General features: G+C 49.4%; 2 protein-coding genes across 9 annotated transcripts in view; both read right to left on the bottom strand.

Moving 5' to 3' along the window:
* The window catches only part of LOC118210028 (centrosomal protein of 164 kDa-like), a 20,908-nt gene extending 13,591 nt beyond the window's left edge, over nucleotides 1-7,317 (bottom strand). For 2 of the 4 annotated variants that reach the window (XM_035385847.1, XM_035385846.1), the window contains exons 1-12: nucleotides 7,065-7,317; nucleotides 6,419-6,505; nucleotides 5,917-6,028; nucleotides 5,048-5,261; nucleotides 4,452-4,643; nucleotides 4,226-4,336; nucleotides 3,681-3,758; nucleotides 3,167-3,268; nucleotides 1,999-2,748; nucleotides 1,350-1,406; nucleotides 942-1,019; nucleotides 462-547 (exon numbers count right to left, since the gene is read on the bottom strand). In XM_035385847.1, coding sequence (XP_035241738.1) covers nucleotides 462-547; nucleotides 942-1,019; nucleotides 1,350-1,406; nucleotides 1,999-2,748; nucleotides 3,167-3,268; nucleotides 3,681-3,758; nucleotides 4,226-4,336; nucleotides 4,452-4,643; nucleotides 5,048-5,261; nucleotides 5,917-6,028; nucleotides 6,419-6,500 — 1,862 coding nt within the window. In that variant the 5' untranslated portion in view covers nucleotides 6,501-6,505; nucleotides 7,065-7,317. The remainder of the gene's footprint in view (nucleotides 1-461; nucleotides 548-941; nucleotides 1,020-1,349; nucleotides 1,407-1,998; nucleotides 2,749-3,166; nucleotides 3,269-3,680; nucleotides 3,759-4,225; nucleotides 4,337-4,451; nucleotides 4,644-5,047; nucleotides 5,262-5,916; nucleotides 6,029-6,418; nucleotides 6,506-7,064) is intronic. The other 2 variants (XM_035385848.1, XM_035385850.1) reach the window with 2 other exon arrangements.
* A 531-nt stretch (nucleotides 7,318-7,848) lies between these two features.
* The window catches only part of sidt2 (SID1 transmembrane family, member 2), a 20,252-nt gene continuing 15,600 nt past the window's right edge, over nucleotides 7,849-12,500 (bottom strand). For all 5 annotated transcript variants that reach the window (XM_035385251.1, XM_035385250.1, XM_035385249.1 and 2 more), the window contains 8 exons: nucleotides 11,701-11,837; nucleotides 11,135-11,243; nucleotides 10,837-10,913; nucleotides 10,606-10,652; nucleotides 10,275-10,380; nucleotides 9,379-9,489; nucleotides 8,911-9,024; nucleotides 7,849-8,613 (listed from right to left, as the gene is read on the bottom strand). In XM_035385251.1, the coding sequence (XP_035241142.1) occupies nucleotides 8,551-8,613; nucleotides 8,911-9,024; nucleotides 9,379-9,489; nucleotides 10,275-10,380; nucleotides 10,606-10,652; nucleotides 10,837-10,913; nucleotides 11,135-11,243; nucleotides 11,701-11,837 (764 nt within the window). In that variant the 3' untranslated portion in view covers nucleotides 7,849-8,550. The remainder of the gene's footprint in view (nucleotides 8,614-8,910; nucleotides 9,025-9,378; nucleotides 9,490-10,274; nucleotides 10,381-10,605; nucleotides 10,653-10,836; nucleotides 10,914-11,134; nucleotides 11,244-11,700; nucleotides 11,838-12,500) is intronic.

Here is a 12,500-nt window from a genome sequence, read left to right on the forward strand (position 1 = left end):
CCTATGTAATACATTTCTTATACATGGATCTATTTATACATCCTAAGCTGATTATTATTGACACTCAGGTCACCACATATCCCCATCAAAGTCCTGCTACACAAACAGTCTCACTTGTTCCTGCAGTGGCAGCTGCTTGCTTAGATTCATCATTTCAGAGCTGTGTGGTGTTGTGCACTGTTACCCTTAGTGTTACTACATTAAATGAACACATTCGTATTTATAGACGGCCTCTCTCCTGTTCGTCACGCGTCTGTGCCCCTCCTCCATTTCCTCCCTCGCCCTTAAGAGGAAACTCCCATCATGTGACCCACTTTCCTCCCATCATGTGACCTATTTTCCCAACATGCTCTCCAGCGCAGTGACACTGCAGAAGCGATTGTAAATCACATCATGCTTCGTCACGGCAACAGCCAGGTGACCCCACCCCCCTCGGGTCAGAGGGAGGAGTCGGGACCCACCTCTCTGCCGCCTCCGCCCTCTTCCGCCTCTCCTCCTCCTCCTCTTTCTCCTTCGCTTCTCTCTGTGCTTTGTCAGAGGCCTTGTTCTGAGGACGAGAGGGTGAGTGAAGTCAGTGCCATGCCATGTTAATGAACGATAACACTAACACAAACGATACTCAGTAATATTAGCGTCTTGCGGACACTTTATCCATAGTTTTCATTTCACGTAGGATCCACTCACACGGCTGGACATAGCAGAAGCAGAAATACAGGCGAGCAGAAATTGAGGTGAAGCACCTTGCTCAAGTGCCCCAGGGGGAATTGAACCTGCAGCTCCTGAGCTGCCAGAGCCCTAACCATTATGCCAGACCACTACCCCAGACCCATACGTAATGCGAATGTAGCATGTGTACAACGTGTACAGTAAACCGGCAAACTGGCTCAGCGCTGGGAGCTCGGTTCTGTCCAATCAGGCGCAGCCATCAATAGAGTTCTCACCAGCGGGGGTTCCGGTTCTGCAGGAGAGAGGTCCTCCAGGTTCAGAACGTTCTCCAGCAGCTTGGAGCGGAACCCGGCCTGACGTGACACAACCAGGGCATTATCAGAGCTGGTATGCTGTGGCAATGCACGCACAGTCAAACATCCCCACACACACACAGTTTAAATACATGTGTCGACACATCCACTGAATTACATGCTATAAACCTGTATGGAGCGGCCATTCTAGGTTTTTTATGCGTTTATGGTGTATTTCTGACGCTCATACTAAAGTCATGTCACTTAATCAAACCGTCCACAACAGGGGCCAGTGTCGCATGAGAGAATGCAGATCCAGCCTAAGAGCAGTGGGACACAGTGAGCGCGCTCCAGGCTGCAGTAAAGGGGGCGGAGCCTGCGGCGTCTGACCTTGGGGTCGTCGGTGGAGGACGAGGCCGCCTCGATGTGCTCGCTGGCCTCCGAGCCCTGCGGGGGGACAGACAGGAGAGACGTGTGCTCGCAAGACAAGCCGCATGCAGAGCCACGCGGGGAGGGGGGGTGCGGCAGCACACAGAGCAGGAGGAACCTCACACTACACACCAAGCACAGAGAGGAAGACGAGGAGGCAGGGACAGACAGCACCAGCACCTGAGGGAGAGACGGAAGGAAGGAGAGGGATGGGAGAGATCGACAGAGGATCAGAGAGAGAAGGGCAGAAAGAAAGAGAGGAGGTGGAGAGAGAGACAGATAAGGAAAAGAGAGAGACAGCTGGAGGAGGAGGGAGAGATTCTGAGGAGTAATCATGCAGCATAAGGCACTACAGGCCAGCGGGGGGGTGAGGGGGGGGTTTCAGTGCATCCCGATCCAGTCCTCAGGGGCTTCAGCACCGTTTGGGGTTCTATGGGGGCCCAACCGCGTGATGCGGAACACGGGGGCCCAACGTGCATCCCCAAGTCAGAGAGGGCCCATGTGGCCCCTCAGGGAGTGGATGGGGCCCCTCCGCAGAGGCGTGTGGGCCACCGTAGGGATGGGGGTGGGGAGCAAACGGGCAGCGTTGCCGGGGTAACGCAGACCCTACCTCGGCAGGGCGGGGGTCCGGGGTGGGGGCCCGTTCCTTCGCCATGGGCCCCTCGCTGCTCTCAGACCAGTCACCCTCTTCCTGCTCTTCCTCCTGCTCGCTCCCCTCTTTCTTTTCCAACCTGTCCTCCTCCTCCTCCTCGCTGTCCCCAGCTCCGCCCTGCTCTCCCTCTCTGCTCTCAGACGCTCCCCCCGCCTCGCCCTCCTGGTTGCTCCGAACGCTCTGCTCCAGCGCCTCCTTGCTCCTCAAACTCCTCTCCACATCCTCACTCACGTCCTCCCCTTCACCCCTCCCCTCCTCTCCCTCGCTCTTTACACACTCCTCCACGACCTCCTCGCTCTCTTCGCCCCCCTCCTCGTCAGTCAGCGTGCGCCTGTGCGGCTCCTCATTGGCCTCCTCCTCCACCTCCTCCTCACTCTCTTCAGCCTCCTGCTCGTCCGCCATTTCCGTGCTTCTCTCCACGGCTCTACCGCTCTCCTTTCCTCCCCCTGCCTTTACGCTCTTCCCCTCTCTTTCACTCTGTGCTCCTCTCTCCTCCTCCTCCCTCCTGCTCCCTGTGCCCGCCTCGTCCAGCACCTCCTCCAGAGCGGCGGTTCCTTCTTCGTCGTCTTTGCCTTCCTCCTCGTCCCCCTCTCTCTCGCTCAGGCTGGGAGGCTGCTGCCTGGGCGTGGGGGGGCAGGCTGCGGCACTGCTGCCACCTCTGCTGCCCCCCAGTGGAGAGGAGTGGAGGTGCCGCCCATTCACAGAGTCCTTAATGGTGATGGTTGGAAATGTGATGATGGAGAGAGAGAGAGAGAGATAGAGAGAGAGAGCGAGAGAGGGAGAGAGGTAGGGAGAGGAAGGCAGAGGCGTGCAGTCACAAAAAAATGTAATAAACCGGGGAGAGGAGAGAGAGAGAGAGACACCAGACTGTGAGATGGAGACAAAGGGGGCGGGAACTGCACGCCTGTCACTCACGCACGGTCTTGGGCGTGGCTCATCAGAGAAACGCCCACATCAGCCACAGTCACAGAAAAACAGAGTCAATGAGAACAGGGAGGACAAACAGGCAAACACGCATATCCACCAGGGAACACACGGGACCGCACATTTAGCATGACACAGACAGACGGGCGAATTCTGGAGAAGGAGAGAGAAACCAGGCGGGGAGGGGCAGGTGGGCGGGTACCTGGGAGTGGGGGTCTGGGCTGTGTTCAGGGGACAGGGCCAGGTCCTGGAGCTCTGGGTCTGTCTTCTCTTCCGCGGGGCCTGAAACGCTGGCCTCACTGTCCTGCACAGGGGGGTTGGGTTTGGGGGGGTGGGGGTGGTGGACTGGGGTCAGCAGGACCTAGACTGAAACACTGAACCAGTTCTCCCCAGAGAATACCGGGGAAATGCAGCACAGGTCTCTGCTTCACTGGAGAGCCGTTTGGTACAGTGAGACTATGTGGTGAGTGTTGTTATGAAGAGCTTTGTGGTAGAGTGTGATTATACCGCGAGTAGTTTTGGAGAGCTGCGTTGTTCTGTGTGATACAGAGCATGGTGGTGTGCAATTATGACATTGGCTTAAGAGAATGGTGGGATGCGTGAGTGAGTATGTATGCATATGTGTATGTGCGTATGTGTGTGTGTATATGTGTGTGTGTGTGTGTGTGCGCGCATGTGTGCGTGCTTATGTAGAGTATGTGCGTATGTGTATGTACCTCATACTGAAGACCCCCTCCCAGTGCATCCAGGTCCAGATGCAGGTTCTGCAGCAGACGACCTGTCCCACGAGAAAACTGCCCCCGACACACGTGCGCGCGCGCGCGAACATACACACACATACACACACACACACACACACACACACGTACACACGCGCGCACACACACACACATTAGTGTGCTGCCAACACAAAGTTTACACACATCTCACTATCCACACATTTTGCTCAACACTAGAGAGTCACATTCAGTGAATATGTATTTGCGTGTGTAATTCGTAAGATGGGTCATTCGCCTGTTTCTCGTATGGTTTATACCTCTGTGCCACCTGCACAGCAGCCTACACATCCACCATTTTGACTGTAGTCCAGAGGTACGTTTTCAGGAGCCATTTAGCAACATTTTGCACTCAGTGTAATTTAATGCATCTCAGTGCATCCACACAGACAGGGTCTGTACCTCACACACTGCTACCCTTCGCATGTTCTCTGCTACAGAGCCCAACACAGCCACACACAGCGCTGAGGCCTGAGGCCGCTCACCTCGTTCTCTGAGACTTTCTCCTCATCATCCTCGAACCCGGGCAAAGAGAGAGACACTCTCTCCTCCTGCCTCCCGCCCAGTAAGCTAGAGCTCAAAGTGGAGAGGGAGGCCTGGGGGAGGGGGGGGAGGGGGGGGGGGGAGAGGTTTTTTAAAATAGAATTTTAAAAACACCTTTAATTAAAATTGTCTTCCTTAGGTACGAGTCATGTGACCGAGTCGGCTCACAGCGGCTGGTTTTGGCCTTGCGTCAGCTCGGGCAGAGATGTCACTCACCCCCAGCGGCGTCTTCAGGGGCTCCAGCCCCCCCGAGCTGCCCGCGGAGCCCCTGAGAGAGGGGATGGGGGCGCTCGACAGGCCCCGGAGTGGGGCCAGGGAGCCCAGGGGGGCCGTCAGGGGCCCCAGTGCCGAGCTCAAGGGCTGAGGGAGACAAAAATAAGTATGACCTCATCGTGCACATAGAGAGCAGTACCATACCAGTTTCATACAGGTTGGGTGCTCTTTTGACATGTCACCACCAGAGGGAGCTACTGTCTGTCAATGAGAAAGCAAAAGCGACAGGGCTCTACACTGTGGTCAGTACACTGTCTGTCAATGCTAAAGCATAAGGAACAGGGCTCTACACTGTGGACAGTACACTGTCTGTCAATGCTAAAGCATAAGCGACAGGGCTATACACTGTGGACAGTACACTGTCTGTCAATGCTAATGCATAAGCAACAGGGCTATACACTGTGGTCAGCACACTGTCTGTTAATGTGAAAGCAGAGGAGTCAGAGGTCCTGTGAGCTGGGAAACAGAACAGCGTCCGCACGCTAACTCACTGCGGGGGCTTTGATGACCTCCTTCCCCTTCTTCACTTTCTTTTCCTTCTTCTCCTTCTTCTTCTTCTTCTCTTTCTTGGCGGGGCCGCCGTGGGCCTGGGCGCGCTCTCGCTCCTGGACCACCAGGCGGCGGTACTGCTCGTCGCACGGGTGGTCCCAGGTGGACTGGCCCGAAGAGAAGTTGAAGTAGTAAACGTCCCCCGTCACGTCCTGACTGCAAAAGGGGGGGGCGGAGAGAGGGCGGGTCATTTCTCTGAGCCTATTGGGAGGAGACACTGACCTCAACAGCCTGCAGCATCATGCCTCCTTGATAAACACGGTTATACAGCTTCATTTTTCAACAGCAAAAAAAAAAACAAGCATGTGTGGGAGGTGCCAACTGAAGATGGTTCGGCGAGTAACCAATCACAGACAGCTGCAGGACAATCCCTGTCTACAGCTTACGGATACATACGCATATTATGGTAAGTAATGTGCAAGGTTCAATTGCAAGAAACTGAGTGCAGTAGACCCACACCGGAGTGTGTGTGTGTGTGTGTGTGTGAGAAGGAAAGGGAGAGGGAAAGGAGGATAGAGAGGGAGAGGGAAAGGAGGATGGAGATGGAGTATGAGAGTCAGAGAGAAGCTTGACTTTTAATTTCTGTTTATTAACAATTAGAAAATAAAGATACCCACAAATCCCCAACACTGACACACACTAAAAAACAAAAACACACACACATATAGAGATAAATAAAGTAACAGAGTGGGATGGGAGGGGAAATGGAGAAAGAATGAGGGAGCGAAAGGTAGAGGGCATGCAGTCACAAAAAAACAAGGAGAGAGAGATATATATATATATAGAGAGAGAGATCATCATGCCTGCTTACCAGGGTTTCCATTCAGCTGGCAGGGGGGCAACGATGCCCTCACGTGCCAGCCACATGAGTTCTGGCTCTCGTTCCGGATCTATCCCGATCTCCCGGGCGTACTCCAGGATCTCTGAGAGAGGGCAACGGGAAATGTTTACACAACCCTTCAATGTACAACAGGGGCACTGCACGGTAAATATCTAAATGCACAATATGCATGGCCCTCTAAACCATTATAGGCCTGCCACTTTGGCTACATTCTAGACACAGCATCTAGCCCATGAACTTAAGCTGCTACACGCATTGACAACTCAGTGCGGGGAAAAAATCAGTGTACTGTTTACCTTATCTACACCCAGTTCTTATTAGTTTCTGATGTGCAATTAAGCACACTGAGCATTTTTTACAGCAGAACAGTGAACACGAAAAATATATGCATTTTTGTTGGCAATTGTTTTACTTTTTTTGGTATGGTGCACCATAAAGACCCAGGCATATTGTAACCAACCACGTGCAATACCTTGCTCAGAAGGGATATAGTTCTCATCATAGTCCTCTTCCAGGATTAGCTGGTCTCCAATCTGGAGAGCAGCTGCACTCATGGTGTCTGTGCAAGAGAAGAAATTTTGTAGCTTATTACCTAGCAACCCCCATACTGCCTAGATTTTATGTTAAACAAAACCATACTGTTGCTTATACAGTTGACTATTATTAGAGCATATTAACAAGAATGGTATAGTATGTTACAGTTTAAAATGGCAAAGATAACGGACAATGTAAGACATGGAATAAATACGGAAACTCTCATGAAACAAATTGTGCGGAAGCTCACTAAACATTCGTTGCTTAGCTTGCTAACAATATAGAGAGGTAGAGGAATTAGTCCACAACATATGACATTCTCATGGTTGCCTAATATAGCTCAAATCCATTCTCTCTCGCTTGGTCAATCCATCACAGTAACTAATCTAAGAGTTACGTTAGCAAGCAAACTAGCTACGACGACCAGTTTTTTTGATAGATTAACATTTGCCGGCTAGCATCAGTTAAAGTCGTGCATTAGAATATGCTATAACTGCTAATAATTTTTCTAGCTAGCTAGTTGGTGTATGTTACTTGCAAGAAAGCTAATTCAGTACCAGTATAAAAAACCTTTATCTACTTACCCGCTTGACGATTTAGAATCCTCTCTCAGTGAGGGTAGGTCGAGGAATTAACGTTCATGTGGCATCATAGCATTTTCCAGAATGCAGGATAAAGACACACCAACGTAATTAGCTGGATCGTTAGCAGCTAGCTAGCCAACTAAGCAACTAATGTCAACAACATATCAACGGATTCGACGCCCGTGGCTTCTAAGGACGCCGTGAGACCTTCGACGTCATCTCCGCTGTACTAGAGAGATAAAATATTTCAAAAAATATTTACCAAAGTAAACATACAGTTCCGATCCTTTTTCAGTTTCAACTGTACATGAATTATCCAATGAGAATAAGAGTGTATATATTTAAATAAAAGGATTATAGTTCTGCGATTGAATTGAAACCAATTCGTTTGGTACTATGGGTAATGTAGTGCACAGAAGGCATTTTCTTAAACCAAAAATGGACCATTAATTCTATTTGTAAAGCAGATGAGCAATTTCACTTTGTAGTAGGTATAATATGGTATCTCGCTTCAATATTCGTTGTGTATGGTGTGCTTCAAGTACACTGAAAACATTTTAAAGATTTGTCGGGAACATAAGAGTAATCCAGATAAATATGTTTGGCATTCCTGTGGCATATCTTTTGTCTCAGACTTAGCTTGCTGGATAGGCATTATTAATATAAGGTACATAAACTACAAATATGGTTTGTTTTAATCAATATCATACAAATTATTGAAAGAGCATGAAATAATAATTAACTTATAATGTGACTGAATACATGAATGCTGGAAACACACAGATTAGGTATTGAAAAACTTTATTTAGTAACTTCTTCATAAAGTCATGTATTTTAAAATGAGTTCATTTAAATTCTTTCCATACAGTGCAAAATATATTTTCTCGCCAACTTGGAACATTTGTCTTGAAATACCATCACCTCTCCCAATCTGTTAAGGTCCACTCCCATTCCACGGACAGTGTTGCACAGAATCATGGGTAAACTGTTTGCTCAGAACATTGAAGGCCACTGATGCACTGAACATCGAGCACATTCAAGCACACACCCTCTCCCTGTCACACACACGCACACACAGGCACGCACGTTGTAAACATACACATAAAAAAAGTCCAGCGATTTTCCAACAGGGACGGCAAACGGACGATCAGTTCAGATGCGATATGAGATTAACGGTTAAGAACATTAATATCAGCATTATGAGTGTTGCTATCTTCACCAACAATAAACAGTTAAGAGCAAAGGCGATAGGAGGAACTCCAGCACTCTTTTTGTGACCCAGTCTCATTGCTTGGCACATGACAAGTGTCCACACACGGACTCTCGCTGGGACACAAGGTCTCACGCCCCCCACCATCTCTTTGATTGGCTGTGAGAAGGGGAGGGGTGTGGCCCCCCACCAACAGTCAGCAAAGCTGCCCTATAGCAGGCTCCCTTGCCTCTGGGTCACTCTTAGCCAGTGTGAGAAAAGTAAAGCGGATTTCCCTCAGAAGACGTAGATCTTGTCTCTCTGCACATTGTCCAGGTCATCATCCATTGTTAGGAGAACCTTGGAGAGGGAGGGAGAAGGGCGGAGTCACTGTGTGTATTGTGTCAGAGCTGGAAACTACATCTCAAACAAGCTAATGGCACAACTTTACAGCAACGTTGCAGGAACACTTGTGGAACGTTACATGTGAACAGCAAGCAGGAGAGACACACTGTATCTGTATCAGTGATGTGTAAAATCCAAATTAATGGTGAATGGTTAGGACACCAGAGTAAGGAGCTGTGGACAGAAATAAAGTGCAATGTGTGTACTGATGGGTATATGGTGTGTAGTGTGTGATGGACACTCGCCACCCACCAAGAAGGAGCCAAACATAGCAATGGAGGAGAGAAAGTGCCAGATGTCGTGGTCGTCGAAGAAGGAGAGCAAGATGCACTCGCGGTTGTGCTCGCGTGACTCAGCTGGGGTTTTCTATGGGAGGATGAGGAGGAGGAAGATAACACAGGGTCAGAGTGGTGGTGTATACAAGAACACTGGTATAACATCACAGAGTTCTGGCATATATGAGGTGGTCTATTACAGTACAGAGTGGTGGTGTATATGAGGACACTGTAGTATATATTACAGTACAGATTGTTGGTGTATATGAGTACACTGGTATACTACAGTACAGAGTGATGGTGTATATGAGCACACTATGGTATGTTACAGTACAGAGTGGTGGTGTATATGAGCACACTAGTATATTACAGTACAGAGTGGTGGTGTATATGAGCACACTGTGGTATATTACAGTACAGAGTGGTGTATAGAAATGCTCCTGACCTGCCAGGTGCTGAGGCCCTGGAAGAAGAAGAACAAAGCGAATCCCCAGACCACCGCAGTGAAGAGGATGCACACCAGCGCCAGACACTGGATCCGCTCACCGCTGCGGAGCTGCACATGCACATACAAACACACACGCACACACACACACACACACACACACACACACACACACGCACACGCACATGCACACACACACACACACACACGCACACACACAAACGCGCACGTACACACGCATGTATAACCGCACACGCAAGCACATGCACACACAAAGAGAAAGACTCAGTGACCAGTGTCCAGTGTATACAATCCACCTCAGTGAGAAAGACCAAATCCCCTCTGTACTATAAGCTGTAAAAAGCAATATTGCACATCTTATCCACACAACAGTCTGAACACATCTGTAACAACAGAGCAAATAGCACAACGCTGGCTCATCGGAGAGAAATGAAACAAAAGTAAAACACAAAATAATCTCAAGATCGAATGAAAGCGTCCAATTCGCTGGCTGCAGCAGAGCAGCTCATCTCTGCATAAGAGATTAAATTACTTACGGGGACAACCTGCAGCTCATGAAGGAAGACACCTGCATGAATGTGGAAACGCGTGTGCGGACAGTGCTGGGTGTGTGTGTGTGTGTGTGTGTGTATTTGTGTGTGCCCACCAGGGCTGGGGTCAATTCACTGCATTTTATCCACAGACTGAACTGAAAATTCAAGAGGGCATACATGTTTATGTGTACTACCATGTGTGTCTGTGCGCTTGCACATGCATGTACAGTATGAGCGCATGTTCTCTGGAGCAGTTCCTGCGTGCGTGTGCGTCTGTGCATGTGCACACGCACGTGTGCGGGCTCCAGGGTCGCTCTGCCACGCCCACTCAGGTGTGCTCACCTTCATGATGATGTAGAAGGCAAAATAGAGCAGCAGGTTGCAGATGCCAATGGCCAGCAGGTAGGAGGCGAAGTCATTTGGCCTCTCAATCAACCCATAGGCAGCCCTGAGCACACAGAGGGGGAACCAGCAAGTCACATGACCCATGATGTCAACGCAGACTAAAGGAACCCTTCCCCCATGAGAGATGTGAGCTGAGTATTCAGCTCAATGAAAAATGTCTGCTTTGCACACAGGTGGGTGCAGTACATAAGTGCTGTGTGTACTGAAGAGTGTGTTAACGACCTGAACTGGGCTGAATAAATACTCACTGAGTGTAATAAATACTCACAGTGACCAGTTAACAATGTTTCCCATCACCAACAGCACCATCCGGTCCTGACAAGATACAAAAAAAAAATGCAATCACTTTGGCAACACAAATATTGACTTTGTCATGCTACTGATCAAACGAAATTGAACACAGTGTGAGACAGACGGGGCCGGGGGGGGGGGGGATGATTTGGGAGGGGAAGACTGAGAGAGAGATGAGAAGTGATCAGAAGGTAGAAAGAGGACTCACAATGTACATGGGCCCGCTGCACTGGCGGATACAGTCTGTGTAGATCACATACAGCACTCTCCTCAGGATTCCAGAGTCTGAAACACACACACACACACACACACACGCACACACACACACACACACACACACGCACACGCACACGCACACGCACACGCACACGCACACGCACACGCACACGCACACACGCACACACGCATACACGCACACACAGTTAACATGTGTGTGTACTGTACATAGCCACGTAGATCCCTCCACACACACACACAAACACAGACGCACACACACAGGCACGTACCCAGTCTCCAGCGGCCCATGTAGTACAGCTGGGTGCTGAGCAGCATGGTGGCCAAGATGTGTATGACGGAAAAGACGATCCAAAACACTGTATTCCCCCTCCCAAAAACCTGGGGAGGTACCACACACTCACAGTGAGATACCACACACACTCACAGTAAGTGAGATACCACACACCTACAGTAAGTGAGATCCAACTTTTTTTCACGTTTTACATCCTACAAACGTGAATGTCTGTGACTGAGTGACTGAGTGTAGAAGTTACACCACTGTTCAGCCGAGTTCTGAAGTTACACCATTGGTCGGCCGGATCACGTGCGTTAGGTCCAGCCATATACTAGGTTTTAACCTGTTCTTGTTTAAAACTACAGTGTTGAAATTCTCTCCTATGGTAGCTAATTATATACAGTATATGTTATATATGTATATATACATATATTATATATGCCCTGAATGACGTTCTCCTCATCAAACTCTCTCGTGTCCCTAATGTCTGCGTCAGCGTCCGTCTGTCCGTCAGTGTGTCCGTCAGCCCGCCCGTCAGCACGTCCGCCCGCGCGTCCTCACCACGCCCAGCACGGAGAAGAAGATGACGGCGGCCAGGCAGGCGTAGGCAGTGTAGGCGCTGGCGTTGATGTCGGGGTGCCTCTTCTGGTACAGCTTCAGCATGCACAGCCCCGCGATCATGTACATGAAGGAGGTGTCTGAGGACAAGACCGGACAAGCGCCAATCGGTCAGCCAATCAAATCCTGACGGCTTCTTTTCCCCCTCCAATGAACTCGCGCGGTGATGGACACACAAAACACAGCCATCTGATTTACTAGATCGTTAATAATATTATTTTGCTGGCCGGCTACCAAGCTGACAACCTGCCAGTATGCAGTATTTAGACGGACTAAATTTCACAGGGAGAAGATAGCAGAAAGACAGAACGGAAGCAGAGATATCGCTTCTTAAATATTACATAACCGTACATTAATACATTCAAGCAAAGGCTGCCAGTTCGTACCCCAGGCGGAGGCATAGCAGCTGTACCCTTGAGAAAGGCATTTAGCCAGATAGGGGCAGCAAACAGGCAGCTGAATTAATGGACAACATGAAAAATGTAGGCTCTTGCAGTTGAGCAAATAATAAAAGCTACACTGACACATGTTCAGTTTAGAAAGATCGATGAGCTGAGCACTTCAGAGTAAGTGCTGTAGAAATGGGGTTCAGGAAAACGATCAAACACAATAAAATTCATGGCTGCACACTTCCCTGCATGTCAGATAGACTCGTTTAATGATCATTTCTGATTTGATATTGGCACTAAATAGCTATCTGATCCAGGGACAACTGAGGAGAGAATCCCCCAAAATAAAATGTC

The sequence above is a fragment of the Anguilla anguilla genome, chromosome 12, assembly GCF_013347855.1.
Source record: "Anguilla anguilla isolate fAngAng1 chromosome 12, fAngAng1.pri, whole genome shotgun sequence".
Taxonomy (NCBI): domain Eukaryota; kingdom Metazoa; phylum Chordata; class Actinopteri; order Anguilliformes; family Anguillidae; genus Anguilla; species Anguilla anguilla.